This window comes from Malus domestica, chromosome 12 (assembly GCF_042453785.1).
Source record: "Malus domestica chromosome 12, GDT2T_hap1".
NCBI classification, from domain to species: Eukaryota; Viridiplantae; Streptophyta; class Magnoliopsida; order Rosales; family Rosaceae; genus Malus; species Malus domestica.
Window position 1 is genome coordinate 24,836,483 of NC_091672.1, and position 19,094 is coordinate 24,855,576.

The window sequence follows — 19,094 nt, forward strand, 5'->3', positions numbered from 1 at the left end:
GGTGTGATGTGATTGGCCACAGGTTTAATTTTGGAATGATCCAATCAGAGTGCAACAAAAATACTCTGTTTCCATGAGTGTTGCTTAGTGCCATGTCTACATGCATTTTGTTGGCTTTGCTTGGAGTTGGATATTAGTATTTTAGTGAGGGGAAGTTAGGACTTGTTGGATTTGTGACCAAGTGGACAACAAGCCAAAATACCTTTCGGCTAATAAAATAGAATAAGGAAAAGGGGGACATCATTATGATGTCTAGCCCTTGATTTGTGGCTTTTACAAAGGCAAAGAATATGTGGCCTTGTGTGATGAGTGCAGCCGAAAGAGAGAAGATGAGAGAGAGAAGGCGGGGCCTTTTGTTTATATTAAGGCATTTGGTTATGCCTTTGGATGTGGGGGAGCGGCAGATGAGAGAAACCAGGGAGAGCATTCGGCTCTCCCATTTGAATATGAGCTGCTCCTTCCCACCATTTGTAATAATCCCATTTTGTTAGTAATCACTCAATCAAAGATATTGGTGCTACTTGAGTAGCTTTTGGGAGATAAGGATTTTGATATGTGTTTCTTCTTCTCCATTTGTTTCTTCGTTTGAGTGAGAGCTATTGGTTGTATGTGGGATTTGGGTTTGAGAGTTAAAACTCTATTTGTAATCTCCTTTTGATATTAGTGGAATTTCCTCGCCGTCTCGGAACTGGATGTAGGCTTACGCCGAACCAGTATAAATCCTTGTGTCTTTTGGATTATTTGTCTTGTCATATTTTGCCGTTGTAGTTTATTGGTTTCATATTTGACGTTTCCGCACAACAAGTGGTATCAGAGCTCCGGGTTTCGACTTGGAGGCTTTGTACTAGTATGTATATGAAATCTTCGAATGACGGTGAAATATGTTTTTTTGGAAAAATTCGACTGAAGGAATGACTTTGGCATTTGGTCAATTGGAGATGCAGAGTTTGGCTGCAAAATGCGTGGCGTTGAAGAATGATAGTAAGGGACTATGCTGCAGTCACTGAGCTCGCAGATTGGAGAATGGTTTCGGAAACAGCGTGTCTGCTGCAATGTTGCCATCGATGTTGTTGAAGTGTTGGTGTTCGACGGCTGCAGGTGTAGTGTACTGCTTTTGGTGGGTTTTCCGTTGGTCATCGTTGCACCGGAGGTGTTTGTGGGCTGTTGTCTACGAGTTGAGTGGGAAGGAGAAAAAGTAGAAGCAGTTGAAAATTGGAAAGAAAATGTTTGTTCTTTTCTTTCGGCATTTGTTTTGGCAGAAGGACATCATGATGACAAATGATGTTGTTGGTTGGAAGAAAAGGGAAAAAGGCTAAGGCTAAGTTTTCTTCTCTTTGGCATTTTTTCAACGGTAGAGAAGTTTTTTCTTCACTCCCACTAGTTGCCTTTGGAGCAAGTTGATGGAAACATTGGAGGAGTTTGTGAGGGCCAATTTGTTGAGTTCTGCAAGTTTGGATAGTGTGACACCACACTATTTTGGAGACACCACATGCACTGCAGAACATTTGTGTGGAACCCTCTTGTAGAAGGCAAGTTATATGCTTTCTAACTTTGTTTGGTTTATGTACATTTGGTTGGATTTGTTTGCCACTGCTATTTGGTTTGTTGGTCTCCATCATCTGCAATTAGTTTTCTTGAAGACTCCAGTTGAGGTATGGTTTTGGATCTTATGCTGATTATTTGAATTTGAAATTTTGGTTGTCCTGTTGGTGCTCATGTGATGATGGTAAACTTGAGTGAAGGGCATATTTTTGTATGTGGTATGTGAGACCTTGTTGCCAAATTTGTAATCAGTTTTGACTTGGAGAATGTGCCATGCTATGTGAATGAGTCTATTGGTGCAGTTTAAGACCATGGTGTTTGTGAGCAGGTGGAGTTCATTGTGTGTCCAACTTTGGTATGGTGTGCTTGATCTTTTGTTGGCGATATTGAAGAATTTCAATTCTTCGTTTGAATCACTTTTGTTTTGGTCAAGACACTTATGGTTTGGAAATCTGGAGAAGACAGTAGAGAAATGTTCACTTTCGTTGGCTTTGGTACAGTTTGAGTCGAGGTGGAAATTGTTATGAGCACTGGTAAGTTTGGGGAATTTGATTTAGTTTCCATCGTCTTTAGTTTGTACTTTGGGTGCTTATGGTGATTGTTGATTCGATTCTCTGTGATGCTTTCGGAACTTGGTCAAGATGGAGATTGTTGGATTTGTGACCAAGTGGACAACAAGCCAAAATACCTTTCGGCTAATAAAATAGAATAAGGAAAAGGGGGACATCATTATGATGTCTAGCCCTTGATTTGTGGCTTTTACAAAGGCAAAGAATATGTGGCCTTGTGTGATGAGTGCAGCCGAAAGAGAGAAGAGGAGAGAGAGAAGGTGGGGCCTTTTGTTTATATTAAGGCATTTGGTTATGCCTTTGGATGTGGGGGAGCGGCAGATGAGAGAAACCAGGGAGAGCATTCGGCTCTCCCATTTGAATATGAGCTGCTCCTTCCCACCATTTGTAATAATCCCATTTTGTTAGTAATCACTCAATCAAAGATGTTGGTGCTACTTGAGTAGCTTTTGGGAGAGAAGGATTTTGATCTGTGTTTCTTCTTCTCCATTTGTTTCTTAGTTTGAGTGAGAGCTATTGGTTGTATGTGGGATTTGGGTTTGAGAGTTAAAACTCTATTTGTAATCTCCTTTTGATATTAGTGGAATTTCCTCGCCGTCTCGGAACTGGATGTAGGCTTACGCCGAACCAGTATAAATCCTTGTGTCTTTTGGATTATTTGTCTTGTCATATTTTGCCGTTGTAGTTTATTGGTTTCATATTTGACACTTCCGCACAACAGGACTCAAGTGCAAAAATCTGCATATAAAATGGAGAGGAGGATAGGATGGGATGGAATAGGAACCATGTCAAGATGGTGGGTTGGAAGACCTGGATTTGCTTCGAGCAATCCTTCCTCGTCCCAACTAGTGCATCCTTCTCAAGCTTACTTCACATTCAAGGCGCAAATCCAAAGGTGAGTTAAGTTTTCAGTTACTCGCTCCCTTCTCCCTCTCCATGTGGCTCGAACTTCCCTGCAGTGGAAATTCGACTGTGGCAGTATTTCAAGCCAATTATGCGTTGTTATTTGAAAATCTTAAAACTCAAAGTAGTTGCATGATTGGTTTAGAATATTAACACATTGAGATTCTCGGTAAGGATGAACTTCTCTGCTCGTTGAAGTCTTTTTGAGATTTGGTTTAAATTTGCAAGAAATGGGCATGGATTGGTGAGCTTGTACAAAGACATGGAGTCTTGTGGGGAATATGAAGATATAAGAGTGATGTGGGAGATTATTCACTCTTGTCAACAGAATGCAAACAACACTACAAGGAGGAGGAAGAGGTCGTCTTCTTAGTGGAGATTCTGTCTTCAGCCACATAAATTGTGTCCTTCCTTTTCAAAAGAATTGGCGTTTGGTTAACCAGCCATGAATCTTAGCTTTGATTCTGCAGGATGTCACATGTAAATACCAGTAACTTGAGTGAGCGTAGATGATATAGTTGCTCTCGATTTTTCATTTTTAGCGTCTTTCGAGCGTCACACTTCGTAATTTCAGAACAGCAAAACGAGATTATTTCAAATAAAAGCATATAACAAGGTCCACTTAACCATTATAGAACTTGGTTTAATTTGTATACATAGCCATAGACTCGTAGGATAACTAGAACGTATACACTACTCAACAGATCTTTAACTACATAAGTTGGAGGCGATGAAACCCTCGAACCAACGATTTGCTATGCGCTAAGTCTACTCTGACATGTCGAAGGCGCCTACCTGAGATCACACTCTTATTAGCTTGCTTAATATAAATATGCATATTTCTAGAGAGATCACTCCAAAACATTAGAAACAAACACGAGAGCAAACAGAGCGCCGTGAATTTTCAGTTTGCAGCATCACCCTCATGAAGGAGATACTGGTCAAAGTGCCACACTCCTGCAAGCCATGAAATACCTCATTAGATAAGAGTCCAGAAATTGAGATAACTCATTAGATAGGGTGAATCGGAAGGAAAATATGATGGTGAAGAGTTGGACGTATGAAATACCATGGCCTTTTCCAACCCTTCTCAGTTGAGTGACATAGTCAGCTATCTTCTTGATGGCCTCAACCTGTAAAATAATACGCGAATAAGCTTTAGTCGGTGTTAGAATACTGCAAAGCACCGGTTTTTCTTACTAGTCCGGTGTAAAAAGCTGTGATTGTTCTTGTCCGAGTTGGTTAGTGATGAGAAAAATGTTTTTCAGTGTAATTGCAGATAGCGTTTTCTCTTGGATTTTTGTATGTTCACTTACCGAAATGATTAACAACCAAAGTAAGAACCGATGGTGGCTTTTTACTCTAACAATGACAATATCACAATAGTAATTCAACCTAGCACTAGAGTAGAACACGTGTTTAATTCACCTGCTCAGCCAGAAACTCGCTCTCGATAAAATCCATCAATTGGGGATCATTGTTCTGGTCTGCAACCTGTTTTGGATCAAATAAAGAGAATTTAATACGAAAAGAAAGCGTCAAACGGAAACCAGACCCCATGAGCCTTATCAATGACTTCAAAACCAATCTTATATCACAGAAATGTGTTACCTTATGCAAGTTCAAGAGTTTTTCATTTGTCAGCTTCTCCAAAGACAATGCTAACTCCATAGCTGCATCAACGAATCAACGAAAAAGTTTCAGATAAAGACATGCACATTCTCTAATTACACATATCAGCAATCCATCATTCAGCAGCAAAGAAATTGTCAACGCCGATAAGTGTGTTGCCTACGGAATGAAAAATCTTACCATACAATGCATCTCCCTTTTCTGCATGATCAAACTCCGTAGGCGCCGCGATTACAGAGTGCAGTTTCACTCTCCCACCTCGCTTGTTCTGAGAAATAAATCGCAATACCATCAGATCTCGCAATACAAGACCCTAACACATGAACGCGCGCGCGCACACACACAAAAACTCGTATACCTGATATTCCATCAGCTTTTCGGCATGTTCTCTTTCTTCCTCGCTCGATTCCTTGAAAAAGCTGTTACATCACAACCAATTAACCATACATCAATTTAAAATATAAAATTTTAAATTGCGCGTGCAAAGACACTAGTATATTATATATTAAACGGGGATATTTAGGAATTTAGTGTGTTTACTTGGCAAGGCCCTTGAGAGCAACGTTGTCCCTGTCAAAGTACGCAAACAGTGCATGGTACACATACGACACATTGTATTCCACACTGTCACACAAAAATTTAAGATTTAAGATTACCATATGAAAAAAAATCATCAAAAATCAAAACAATAATGAATGAAATTAAAATTTTGTAACAACATAGAGATACACACTTGATCTGCTCGTTAATGGCGGCCTCGGACTCATCTGTGTAACGCTGACGGGCAAGAGAGACCTGAGGAGACACAGGGACAACAAAAGCATCGTTCTTCACCTCCTCAAACGGCTGAAACACCACGCCGGTCAACGCCACTGCTTCGCTCGATACAGAAGCCGCAAACTTTTCGAGTTTTCGCTGCGGTTTAAAGCTCAGAGTAGAAGAGGATGATCCAAGTTTTGAGTTGGGCAAGAGGGTGGTAACAGCACCGCCTTTGTCCCCTAGCTTGGATGGGACGGAAAACGTCGAAATGGCCCTCAGAGACATCATCGACACGGTTTTCGATCGGATTATCTCGAACGGGTGATTGGAAAGAAGAGAGTTTGAACAAGAATCTGGACTGGAAATTGCAGAGGAAATGGAGAACGGTGAAGAAATGTGGAGGCTGAGAGTGGGGTGAGGGGCTATATAGGGATATGGAGGAAATCCAGTTGGCATGGGCTTTATTCTGGACCGTTAGATCAGAGAATAGGTGGGTGGCTACGATTCGAACACGTGTTAGGGCGTGTGGTGAGCTCGTGGTGGTTATCCAAATACCACTGAAGTCGTGGAATCTATCGTCCTTTCCGTTCCACGTTGCAATCGCAGAAGGGTCACAATTTTGTCTTTTTGTTATTCCAGTTTCCCACTCGCTCGACTGGCCTAAGCGCAAATTCGCGCTATTTCGGTCGCCTGAATATCAGGAAAGGGCACTTTCGTAAAATGCAATAGTTTTCCATTGGCGAGTACGCGAGTAAACTGCTTTTATAGCGTGGCGAGCTTGGAAAAGTTTTTTCTTGCTCAAAATCTTTGAAAAGTATTTTAAAGTTGGAAAACTAATTATAGAATATTGATGTGAGAATTAATGTTAAATTGTAATGTGACAAGATTCATGGAGAGTCCAATTTTGAGAGTTTTCTTAGCATTTCTATTAATTATAGTTATTGTTTGTGTTTGATTTATTCAATCTAATTGCAAAAAACAGAAAGCCGTGTGTGAGAGTCTAAGAGGTGTGTGGGAAAAAAAAAATCATATCCTTATATCAAAAAATGGGGATTAGTTGTGGGACTGGCTTCACATCAAACTTCAACAATCTAAACCATCTATTTTGTAAATCTCGATTCATAGATCATCCTTACAAAATTTTAATTCAATCCGAAACCATTTGCCTATTTAATTATCACAATGAAATTTCAATATTTTTTAGAGAAAAAAATGTTCGTCAATTTATTTGAACTTAATTAGATGCCTTAAATATTTTTGATTTGGCTAATATTTTGCAAGTATGATCTATGAGATGCAACTTGAACAATAAATGATTCAAATTGCTAAAGATTAATGTGGTATGGATCCTACAACTAATTCTCGTTTTCATAAAAAAAAAAATAGGCTGCTTACTATGTAATTTAGTTGAACTCCCATTCCCTTTAGACCAACTCCAATGGTTGGGCTAAAAGCCAAATTTTTTAGCCTGAAAAATTTAGCTTTTAGCCCATACTCCAACCATTTTGGAATAAAATTTTAGCCCGGAATCATTAAAGAATGAACTTAGGCTATTTTTTCCTTAAATTAAATTTAAAAAATAAATAAATATGTAGACTATCGTAAATTAATTTTATGAACATTTTAATCTAAAAATATTTAAATTCCAATGAATATTGAAAAATCACTAAATATGTGGATAAATTATTGAATGGAAGTTGAATTATTGAAGGCATCTATTCTACATCAAAGTGTGGAATAATAAGTACAATAATTATTGAAGACATCTAGATTAATAGAAACAATAATTAATAGGACATAAATTTGATAAAATACATAAACCACATAGCCATGCCAACCAACCACAGCTCTCTCCAAGCTTCCCTTCCATAAAGTGCATGCTTTGTTGATAGTCTTCCACCGATCATAAACACCACTACCATCCCGCCCGCCGCCATTGCAATTTTCTTGAAACTTTGCAATGATTTTATCTCACAAAACCTTCTTATTTTGATTTATGCGAACTGCACCATCTTCTCTAACACAAACTCATGCCAAGCATAAAGCAACATCTTCCTCACATGTCCAATTACGACCTCTAATATGCTCTCTTGCCATGTTGAACAATTTGGAAATGGAAAGAAATGGTAGAAAGATATATTGGAAGAATTGTAGGAGAAAAATGAGTTTTGTGTGAATGTTTGAACAAATACATAGGTATTTATAGAGTTTTTGGGTGAATTTTGAGTTAAATATATATTTTTAATTATTTTAGCTGTTGGATTTAAATTTGGGCCGTTAGATCTTTTTTTTTTACCGTTAGATTTGATTATATTTGATATCAGCAGTTGAATTCAATAATATATAAATATAAAATAATTTTTTTTTGAATCTAGACCATTGGATTAACCAACGGCCTGATGATCACAGCCATTCGATCGAAAAAGCCGTTGGAGCTCTGGGGAACGTGGCCGACAAGCCCACGTGGGTGGGTACCAGCCAGTCTGAAGAACTGCGCGTTAGGCGCATTTGGCGAGTCCACGGGCTGGGTTTGGAGCCCAAACGCTGAAAACCACTCTCTTCGGTGGGGCACACTCCGATTTTGGGCTACATTTTGGGCGGTTTCTGGCCTCACTTCCCCTTTAAGCATCTAGCCCACATTTTCCCCTTGGGTTGGAGTGAGTGTGGAGGGAAATTTTGGGAGGAATTTAGCATTTAGCCCACCATTGGAAGTGATCTTAGTGTAAAAATATTAATGCATTAAAAAAAAGAAAAAAAAAAGAAAAACAACAACATAGGGGTTAACGCTTGGCAGTCTATGGTCTCACACCGTGGTGCTCAAATCCGACAAGGAGTCGTTACCCCCACCGACTCCATTTTGAGATGCGTGCTACCATCCCTAAAATTCGACACGTGGTAACCTCTCGTTGGATCTTTTGCATGAGAATCGGAGTACGTGTAGGAAAACCATAGCTTTGTCATTAAAAGACCGCTTTGGAAGGAGGACGCTTGTCTCCTCTACATAAGCTGCATCTGTGCAGCTAACAGAAGAAGAAGAATACACGAAAAAGTGTCTGCAAACCCTAAACAGAAATTTGAGCTTTCCTCTTTGCAACTGAGTTCGAATCGCTCTTCAATTCGCCCTTTCTGTAAATTAGAGAAGTTTGTAGAATAATTCTTTGGAAGAAACAAAAACGAGAGAAAGAGATGGAGGATGTTATACCAGAGTCTGAAAGCCTGCTGCTTCCGGTGAATCTCCGCCATACAAATGGCGGAGCCAAAACAGAAGGTCATGGAGCTGTTAATGGAGGTGAAGGGACGGAAAAAGGGTACATTCACAGCGAGCAAGGTGAGGGCAAAGAAGTTGATGCAGAGAAGAAAAGCATGATCGAAGGTACTGAGGAGGAAGAAGAAAAGGGAGGTGGTGGGATTATAACACACCTTATATCTTTAGTTTCTTCGGGGAGCGTTCCGAAAGGCGGGGATGCTGGAAAAAGAAAAGGTGAGTTTGAAGTCGATGATGTGGGAAACGAGGGGTTTTCTAATAAGTTGGAGAGAGAGGGTGGTGGTGGTGGTGAAAATGGTAATGGAGGGGTTTTCTCAAATCTCATCTCCAACTTTTTTAACCAGAGTAATGGCGGCGGAGGAGGAGGAGGAGAGGTTGATGAGGTGAACAAAGAAGCTGAGAATGTGATGAAGGATATTGGGAATAAGAGGATGAAGACGGCAGAGGAGGCGGAGGAGGGTGGCGGTGGAGGTGGCATCATTGACAACATTGTCTCTCACTTGCCTACAAAACTTCCAGGTCAGTCCGTTAGTTCTTCTCTAAAATAATTTTAAAGTATTTTGTTTGTCCTCATTTTAACTGATTGGAATTGCATTTTATAGAAACTGCTTTTGTTCATAAGCACTTTTGTTATGCGTGTTTGAATAATTTTTTTCTAAAAATAACTTCGAAGTTTATGTGACGGTGCGACGATCGCACCAAAGATTTATTTGTGAACTGAGAATATTGTCGAATGAATTTCTAATGACCAGATGATGCAGCTCCGACAGCGGATGAAGCCTCCATTCTTATTACCTCGATTGTCAAAGACTAAGCAGGCAATGTGTGCCTACTAGTACAACAAGTGCCTGTATTTTATTTTCTTTCCCTTCCAAATTGTTGTTGTTTTCTGTTTTTTTTTCGATTTCGGTGTTGTTGTTTTTGTGGTAAATTGTTAATGTTAATGTATGTTATGATTTGGTAAGGCTCTCTGTATTGATTTGATACAAGAATGGCATTGGAAAACTCACTAGTTCTTGAGGTGTGCAAGATTAGATACCATCTGTCTTCAATTTTATATTTTGATACAACTTGGTTACTGGTGGTTGGCCCAAAAAACAAAAACCAACACCAAGTAAGCCCAAAGTTCACCAAGAAAGGGAAACAAAAATAGGCCCATATGTGGAGATTCAGCACACTTTAACCAAAACATACGATTCCTTGCGCTGCAAACTCTCTCTATGACTTCGTATTGTCTAAAGAATTGGATTAGAATGGATAACTCATTGTTTCTTCTTTAAACATACATTGAGTATAGTGGTTTATCTATTCTAATCCAATATAAGAGACTAAACGAGGCTAGCGTTTTTGCTTTACAATGTAGTCCAATAACCTCTTTTAAGTTCAACTAACCAACATTTGATACGGTTGTAGTTGTCCCAGCTCGGTTGAAGAATGTCTTAAATTTGAATCATATTAATGTTAGTATCATATACATTGCAATGTGTACATTATTCAGGTCCAGTTAATTCGCTAACATAACTTTGTCGTATAGCCATCTTGTAAAAGTGCTTTTGTAAATTGAATTGTCAAAACGAACTTGAAGCCCTATCTATTATAGGAACTATCAATTGCTACAATTGAAATGAGTAGACCTGTAAACGGGTCAGATTTATTGGGTTTGGGTCGGGTTGAACCCGACCCGTTAAGCTAACGGGTCACCCGTTTCACCCGTTAACACCCGTTAACAATTATTTTTATTTTTATTTTTTGCATAAAGTTTATTTTTTGTCATTAAGATTTTACTAAAATTACTAAAATATCCTCAACTAACGGGTGTTAACGGGTCCTAACGGGTCTAATGGGTTGACCCAAAGTGACCCGTTATTTAACGGGTTGTTAACGGGTTCACCCGTTAACGACCCGACCCGTTAAGCATCCACCCAAATACAAATATTAACGGGTTGGGTCGGGTCGGGTTAACGGGTTGGATCCAAAATGCCAGGCCTAGAAATGAGTACCAAAAACACAAGATTGCAAGTCTATATAATCTCAAATCTCAAAAGATAATGTCATATTGGGAGATGATGATTTATTTGGTGGCAGTCGGTGAGACGTGATGGAGTACAGTTGAAGAACACACAACCAACCATAAGCGGTTGCATATCACATGCTTTCACTCCCTCCACTCCACTACCACTACTAGAAGTGCTAATAGGGATTAAGTGACAACCAAAGTAACAACTATGGCCTTGGACTTTTACGTAAGTTACACTGAAGTCTTTTGAATTTTTTGTATTTTTATTACTTTTTTAAACTTTCAAAAATAACAGCGACGCTTTTTAAGATGCCAAGTTCATTTTGTTTAAACTTCCGTCTAAAATTGATGACGTTACCGAGACAAATTTTCACATAACCTAACTTTATGCTACATGGTATATGTTACATATCACAACACTAACGAACCAATTTAATAAACAATAATAACAATAAAATAAAAGTGTAGAAGCACAAACTATATGGCACTAAAAGAAAATCCAGCTAACCGTTTGACTGGGGACCCATCACTACCTCCCTCCATTATTATTAAATTAAGAAGCTTGGGAATCAAGGATATGAGAAAAGCAAAAATCCAAAAACACTCTCCTACTCATTGTCCATTTCTTCCAAATAAAGATTGGGCGGGGTTATCTCACAAGCTTTTTTAACTTTTCACACACATGTTAATTTCAGTTTTTTTTTTTTCAGTTCATTTGATCTAACAAAAATTAAATAAATAATGTATATAAAGTAAAAAATAAATGTGTAAATAACATCATTATAAAGAGTTTCGATTACCAAATTTTCTATCATAAAAATTTTGAATTTAGTTTGTTTATGTTCATTTTTTTAACAATCCCACTCACAAGTTTTAACTCAGGTTAGACCACAAAACCCAAATTCTCAAATTGGGTAAATCCCACCTGCCATACAAAATTGAACCATTAGGTAAAATACCAATTTTATCCCTCCCTACTTGATAAGATTGACATTGGAAGCAAAGTTGAATTGGGGCTGACACAGGTGGTGTGATATGATTGGCCACAGGTTTAATTTTGGAAGGATCCAATCAGAGTGCAACAAAAATACTCTGTTTTCATGAGTGTTGCTTAGTGCTATGTCTACATGCATTTTGTTGGCTTTGCTTGGAGTTGGATATTAGTATTTTAGTGAGGGGAAGTTAGGACTCAAGTGCAAAATTCAACATATAAAATGGAGAGGAGGGGAAGGAATAGGAACCATGTCAAGATGGTGGATTGGAAGACCTTGATTTGCTTCAAGCAATCCTTCGTCCTCCCAACTAAGTGGTTCCTTCTCAAGCTTACTTCACATTCAAGGCACAAATCCAAAGGTGAGTTAAGTTTTCAGTTACTCTCTCCCTTCTCCCTCTCTATCTGGCTCAAACTTCCTTACAGCAAAAATTCGATTGTGGCGGTATTCCAAGCCATCGATTGTGGCGGTATTCCAAGCCAATTATGCGTTGTTATTTGAAAATCTTAAAACTCAAAGAAGTTGTGTGATTGGTTTAGAATACTGACACGGTAGGATTCTCGGTAGGGATGAACTTCTCTGCTCGTTGAACTCTTTTTGAGATTTGGTTTAAATTTGCAGGAAATGGGCATGGATTGGTGAGCTTGTACAAAGACATGGAGTCCTGTGGGGAATATGAAGATATAAGAGTGATGTGGGAGATTATTCACTCTTGTCAACAGAATGCAAACAACACTATAAGGAGGAGGAAGTGGTCGTCTTCTTATTGGAGATTGTGTCTTCAGCCACATAAGTTTTGTCCTTCCTTTTCAAAAGACTTGGCGTTTGGTTAACCAGCCATGAACCTTAGCTTTGATTCTGCAGGATGTCACATGTAAATACCAGTAATTTGAATGACCATAGATGATATAGTTGCTCTTGATTTTTCATTTTTAGCGTCTTTCGAGCGTCACACTTTGTAATTTCAGAACAGCAAAACGAGATTATTTCGAATAAAAGCATATAACAAGGTCCACTTAATCACTACAGAACTTGGTTTAATTTGTATACATAGCCATAGACTCGTAGGATAACTAGAACGTTTACACTGCTCAACTGATCTTTAACTACATAAGTTGGAGGCGATGAAACCCTCGAACCAACGATTTGCGATGCGGTAAGTCTACTCTGACATGTCAAAGGCGCCTATCTGAGATCATACTCTTATGAGCTTGCTTAATATAAATATGCATATTTCTGGAGAGAGAGCACTCCAAAACATTAGAAACAAACACGAGAGCAAACAGAGCGCTGTGAATTTTCAGTTTGCAGCATCATCCTCATGAAGGAGATACTGGTCAAAGTGCCACACTCCTGCAAGCCATGAAATAGCTCATTAGATAAGAGTCCAGAAATTGCGATAAGAGGCGAATTGGAAGGAAAATATGATGGTGATGAGTTGGAAGAATGAAATTTGTTTCATACCATGGCCTTTTCCAACCCTCCTCAGTTGACTGACATAGTCAGCTATCTTCTTGATGGCCTCAACCTGTAAAACAATACGCGAATAAGCTTTGGTCAGTGTTAGAATACTGCAAAGCATCGGTTTTTCTTACTAGTCCGGCGTAAAAAGCTGTGAATGTTCTTGTCCAAGGTTGTTAGTGACGAGAAAAATGTTTTTCAGTGTAATTGCAGGTTTTCTCTTGGATTTTTCTATGTTCACTTATCGAAATGATTAACAACCAAAGTAAGAACCGATCCGATCGTGGTTTTTACTCTAACGATGCAACATCACAATAGTAATTCAACCTAGTACTAGAGTAGAAAACGTGTTTAATTCACCTGCTCAGCCAGAAACTCGCTCTCGATAAAATCCATCAATTGGGGATCATTGTTCTGGTCTCCAACCTGTTTTGGATCAAATAATGAGAATTTAGTACGAAAAGAAAGCGTCAAACGGAAACCAGACCCCATGAGCTTTACGAATGACTTCAAAACCAATCCTATATCACAGAAATGTGTTACCTTATGCAAGTTCAAGAGTTTTTCATTTGTCAGCTTCTCCAAAGACAATGCTAACTCCATAGCTACATCAACGAATCAACGAAAAAGTTTCAGATAAAGACATGCTCATTCTCTCATTACACATAACAGCAATTCATCATTCAGCAGCAAAGAAATTGTCAACGCCGATAAGTGTGTTGCCTACGGAATGAAAAATCTTACCATACAATGCATCTCCCTTTTCTGCATGATCAAACTCCGTAGGCGCCGCGATTACAGAGTGCAGTTTCACTCTCCCACCTCGCTTGTTCTGAGAAATAAATCGCAATACCATCAGATCTCGCAATACAAAGACCCTAACACATGAACACGCGCGCGCGGGCACACAAAAACTCGTATACCTGATATTCCATCAGCTTTTCGGCATGTTCTCTTTCTTCCTCGCTTGATTCCTTGAAAAACCTGATACATCACAACCAATTAACCATACGTCAAATTAAAATATAAAAATTTAAACCCCGCGTGCAAGGAGACTAGTATATTATATATTAAGCGGGGATATTTAGGAATTTAGTGTTTACTTGGCAAGGCCCTTGAGAGCAACGTTGTCCCTGTCAAAGTACGCAAACAGTGCATGGTACACATACGACACATTGTATTCCACACTGTAACACAAAAATTTGAGATTTAAGATTACCATATGAAAAAAAAATCATCAAAAATCAAAACAATAATAAATGAAATTAAAATTTTGCAACAACATAGAGATACACACTTGATCTGCTCGTTAATGGCGGCCTCGGATTCCTCTGTGTAACGCTGACGGGCAAGAGAGACCTGAGGAGACACGGGGACAACAAAGGCATCGTTCTTCACCTCCTCAAACGGCTGAAACACGACGCCGGTCAACGCCACTGCTTCGCTCGATGCAGAAACAGCAAACTTTTCGAGTTTTTGCTGCGGTTTAAAGCTCAGAGCAGAAGAGGATGATCCAAGTTTTGAGTTGGACAAGAGGGTGGTAACAGCACCACCTTTGTCCCCTAGCTTGGATGGGACGGAAAACGTCGAAATGGCCCTCAGAGACATCGTCGACATGGTTTTCGATCGGATTATCTCGAACGGGTGATTGGAAAGAAGAGAGTTTGAATAAGAATCTGGATTGGAAATTGCAGAGGAATTGGAGAACGGTGAAGAAATGTGAGAGGCTGAGAGTGGGGTGAGGGGCTATATAGGGATATGGAGGAAATCCAGTTGGCATGGGCTTTATTCTGCACCGTTGGATAAGAGAATAGGTGGGTGGCTACGATTCGAACACGTGTGAGGGCGTGTGGTGAGCTCGTGGTAGTTATCCAAATACCACTGAAGTCGTGGAATCTTGCGTACTTTCCGTTCCACGTTGCACTCGCAGAAGGGTCAGAATTTTGTCTTTTTTCTATTCCAGCTCTCACTCGCTCGACTGGCCTAAGGGGAAATTCGCGCTATTTCAGTCGCCTGAATATAAGGAAAGGGTACTTTCGTAAAATGCAATAGTTTTCCATTGGCGAGTACGCGAGTAAACTGCTTTTACAGCGTGGCGAGCTTGGAAAAAAAATTTCTTCGTCAAAATCCTTGAAAAGTATTTTAAAGTTGGAAAATTATCATTCTAGAATATTGACGTGAGAAGTAATGTTAGATTGTAAGATGGCAAGATTCATGGAGATTCCTGTTTTGAGATAGTTTTCTTAGCATTTCTCTGAGAGGTGTGTGGGAAAAAAAAATCATCTCCTTATATCATTGTTGTGTAGCCCGGAAAGAGATTTTCATTTTTTTTCAAAAAAATAGGGATTAGTTATGGGACCAGCTCCACATTGAACTTCAACAATCTAAACCGTTTATTTTGTAAGTCTCAATTTATAGAACTTCCTTACAAAATTTTAATTCAATCCGAAATAATTTGACTATTTAATTATCACAATGAAATTTCAATAGTTTTTAGAGAACAAAATGTTCGTCAATTTATTTGAACTTAATTAAATGCCTTAAATATTTTTTATTTGGCTAATATTTTGCAAGTATAATCTATGAGATGCAACTTGAACAATAAATGATTCGAACTGCTAAAGATTAATGTGATGTGGATCCTACAACTAATTCTCGTTTCCATAAAATAAAAAAATTGAGATCCTTTCGCTTAAGGACTCCTATTGTTGTGTACATCAATAAAAGAAAAATAGAGTGTTGTAGCGTACAAAGTTGGGCATGAATGAAGATGGAAAGATGGGAAAAGGATCCTCGTTGGTTCCTTTTTCTGGAGATCTAGAGGATCTTGTGATTATGATCGCTCCGAATTCCGTAATTATGATCGTTCATCATATATCGTACAATCATAAATGATTTAAAATTTAAAATTAAATATAAATAGTATTTAACGAAAACTGACCACACGATATAACGATTATGATCACGGAATCCCCGGATTCCTAGAAAAATGATCCGGTGAGGATCCGGAAGATGGAAGAATCTGGACGCCTCTAGGACGAAAAGTATAACTTTTCATCTGGATGATATGATTGCAAATTTGCAAGGGAATAGTCGTAGTTGGCTAGCTGTTCATTTGCTATATATGTTGGGATGGATTTGGGCAGGGGAAAGAAATTAATTGGGCTTACTAAGTCCTACAGCTTGATTTGTGAGTTGGGCCGAAAAGCCCAGACTGTAAAGCGGTGGCTAATTGGAGTGTGATGTCTAGATTAGTTTCAATTGAGATTTTGAGGAATTTTATGGGATTTATGAATTCATGAATTTAGATACGGTTTAATTGATTTATAAAGATTTCATGTAAAATTTTGTTTTAATTATCTCGAAATCTCAGGAGGAGAGATGAGATTTATGAATGCTTAAAATACAGTACGAAATCTCTACAATTGCCTCAAATTCCTCAACTTTTAAAAGTTTTAAATAAATTTCTAATTAAATAAACTTGAATGTTATAAACTTGTTTAAAATCCTGATTTAATACACTCGGATTTCTAAAAAAAATTAATAAACTATTTTAAAATCCTGATTGAATACACAATCATTTTCAGATAATACCTTAAAATCCTAATTGAATACCCCTACATTTATTAAAAGAACTAAAATCTATCAGAATCACAATTGAATACACTAAGTCATATTAACTTATTAGTAATTCGTTAACAAAATAGAAAAGGATATTAACTTATCGGAAGACCTTGTTGGAAAATATTAGTATTAGGTTTACTTTAATGTTTTGTTTTATGGGCTTAACCTGTTAGCATTAGGGTTTAGGGTTAGTTTATTATAAATAGAGTGCTTTGTTATTCATTAGATATCAAGCTATTCACAATGTAGTCTCTTAGGGTTTTGTAGCCGTTCCGGCATTATCAGTTAGTTTAATAATATTCCTATTATTTTGTTAGTCTCGTTTGTGCGTACTCTGATATTCAACTTGGTATCAGAACAGGTTCAATCCTTTGGGATTTAATCTGCTTGGTTGGGTTGGTATGTTATTTGTCAGTTTGTATGCTAGTTTTTGTTGTTGGTTTAGTTTGCAGAGGAAAACAAAAAAACCTGAACCTTCCACTGCGTCCAGTTCCCTGTGACATGAACCCTGCACCTCGCCTGCTTAAACCACCGCACCACCATCTCGCACCAGACCACCAGCCTGCACTCGCATCTGCCTGAACCGTACCCGCCATCGTTTCTTCATCAGATCACCACCACGCTGCCACCGGAACAACCTGCTTGCACCTGCACCCAGATCCCTTGCCGTCGTCCCGCGCACCCAATCACCATCCACCCATGTTGCCGCTGCTCATCACATCCTTGTTGCACTGCCTCCTGAACTCACCGAAGCACAAGACCAAGAAACATGCTACTGTTACTGCACTCGCTGCAAGCCCACGTTGCTGCAGTTCTGGAGAAGCCCAGCAGAAAAGGGAAAAAGGAAAGAAAAAAGAATAAGGGAAAAAAAAAAAAGGAAAAACATAAAATTTGTTTGGAGTTTTTGGCCCACACGGGCAAAAGTGGAAAAATGGGTTGTGGCTGTTTGCCGCCCATTTTGGTTGATGTTTTTGAAACCTATTTTGGAAAAATGGGTTGTGGGCTGTTTTGAATTGTTTTGTTCGTTTGTTGGTACAATTGAGATATGGAAATCTCGTCCGTTTAGTGACGGGTTCTTTCCATACTCTCAACTCTAGTCAGTCGGAACCACAATCAGTTTTCCAGCAAGAATCAAGTCAAGTTTGCTAGTCAAGTCAAGTTCGCAAGTTCACCAGTTCGCAAGTCAAGTCAAGTCAAGTTTGCATACTTGCCTGTCTGTCTGTCCGCGTTGCGGAGCCTGCCTGTCTGTCTGTCCGCGTTGCGGAGCCTGCCTGTCTGTCTGTCCACGTTGCGGAGCCTGCCTGTCTGTCTGTCCGCCTAACGGAGCCAGTCCGCATCTGCTTGTTTGCAAACCCATGTCGTATACCGCCATGAGTTTGACCGGGGGTGTTGGAAAATATTAGTATTTAGGTTTACTTTAATGTTTTGTTTTCTGGGCTTAGCCTATTAGCATTAGGGTTTATGGTTAGTTTATTATAAATAGAGTGCTTTGTTATTCATTAGATATCAAGCTATTCACAATGTAGTCTCTTAGGGTTTTGTAGCCGTTCCGGCATTATCAGTTAGTTTAATAATATTCCTATTATTTTGTTAGTCTCGTTTGTGCGTACTCTGATATTCAACTGACCTTATTTAAGGTTAGCTCATCGAGAACTATTTGGGCTCGTTTGATGTTAAGGATTGGCTTGGGTTGGATAATCTATTAGATTTAATAAATGTGTGAATAGAATTATGAATATCATCAACTTGCATTTTTTTAAATTTTTATTTATGTGAAGGTAGAAGATGAAAAAATCATGAACAAGAATTATCCCTCTCAGCCTTACCATTTTTGGAGGGATTAGGAGGATAAGTTTTTCTCATGTTTTCTATGTCTTCTACGTTCACTTAAACAAATATGCAAGTTGATATTCATATTTTTATTCAACATTCATTGTATTTAATGAATTTTCTAAGCCAAGCCAATCCTTAACATCAAACGATGCCTATAAAATCATATATAAGATTTGAACTCAAAATCTCATGTAAGCAAATAAAAACCGTAATCTCCAAACTAAATGGATGTGTCTACGTATTTTGACAACTTCATAGGGGTCCTTTTTTCTCTTGAGATTTGTTTTTTGTTAGACGTAAATAGTGACGTGTGAGGGTGAGTAGTTTATGGGATTTCTCAATTCTGGCATGATTTTATTGATTTAGTGAAGACATTTTCTTATGCTAGAAATACTTCATTCGTTTGGTGATGAAGCTGGACAAAATTTGTAAATACTATCCAAGTTAATAAGTTCTTACCAGAACGACGATCAGAACAATAGCCCGGTTTAAGCCAA

At 38.6% G+C, this 19,094-nt stretch overlaps 3 protein-coding genes and 1 long non-coding RNA gene across 4 annotated transcripts; 2 read left to right on the forward strand and 2 right to left on the reverse strand.

Annotated features, from left to right (window-relative positions):
- Positions 1–3,582: 3,582 nt before the first annotated feature.
- Positions 3,583–5,823, reverse strand: LOC103450693 (ferritin-4, chloroplastic-like). Its single transcript, XM_008390067.4, has 8 exons — positions 5,380–5,823; positions 5,187–5,270; positions 5,005–5,065; positions 4,827–4,914; positions 4,626–4,687; positions 4,443–4,508; positions 4,084–4,147; positions 3,583–3,971 (listed from the first exon to the last, which is right to left on the reverse strand). Exons 1-8 carry the CDS (start codon positions 5,691–5,693, stop codon positions 3,919–3,921), a joined length of 792 nt encoding a protein of 263 aa, XP_008388289.2. The 5' UTR covers positions 5,694–5,823; the 3' UTR covers positions 3,583–3,918.
- A 2,530-nt stretch (positions 5,824–8,353) lies between these two features.
- LOC103430425 (heavy metal-associated isoprenylated plant protein 34) lies at positions 8,354–9,682 on the forward strand. Its single transcript, XM_008368562.4, has 2 exons — positions 8,354–9,189; positions 9,423–9,682. Exons 1-2 carry the CDS (start codon positions 8,592–8,594, stop codon positions 9,482–9,484), a joined length of 660 nt encoding a protein of 219 aa, XP_008366784.2. The 5' UTR covers positions 8,354–8,591; the 3' UTR covers positions 9,485–9,682.
- Positions 9,683–11,765: 2,083 nt separating this feature from the next.
- LOC103450694 (uncharacterized) lies at positions 11,766–12,710 on the forward strand. The gene is made up of 2 exons (XR_011574319.1): positions 11,766–12,040; positions 12,301–12,710. It is a non-coding gene; the product is annotated as an uncharacterized lncRNA (long non-coding RNA).
- Positions 12,584–16,097, reverse strand: LOC103450695 (ferritin-4, chloroplastic-like). Its single transcript, XM_008390069.4, has 8 exons — positions 14,438–16,097; positions 14,244–14,327; positions 14,064–14,124; positions 13,885–13,972; positions 13,684–13,745; positions 13,501–13,566; positions 13,144–13,207; positions 12,584–13,032 (listed from the first exon to the last, which is right to left on the reverse strand). The coding sequence occupies exons 1-8, from the start codon at positions 14,755–14,757 to the stop codon at positions 12,980–12,982; spliced, it is 798 nt and encodes a 265-aa protein (XP_008388291.1). The 5' UTR covers positions 14,758–16,097; the 3' UTR covers positions 12,584–12,979.
- Positions 16,098–19,094: the final 2,997 nt, after the last annotated feature.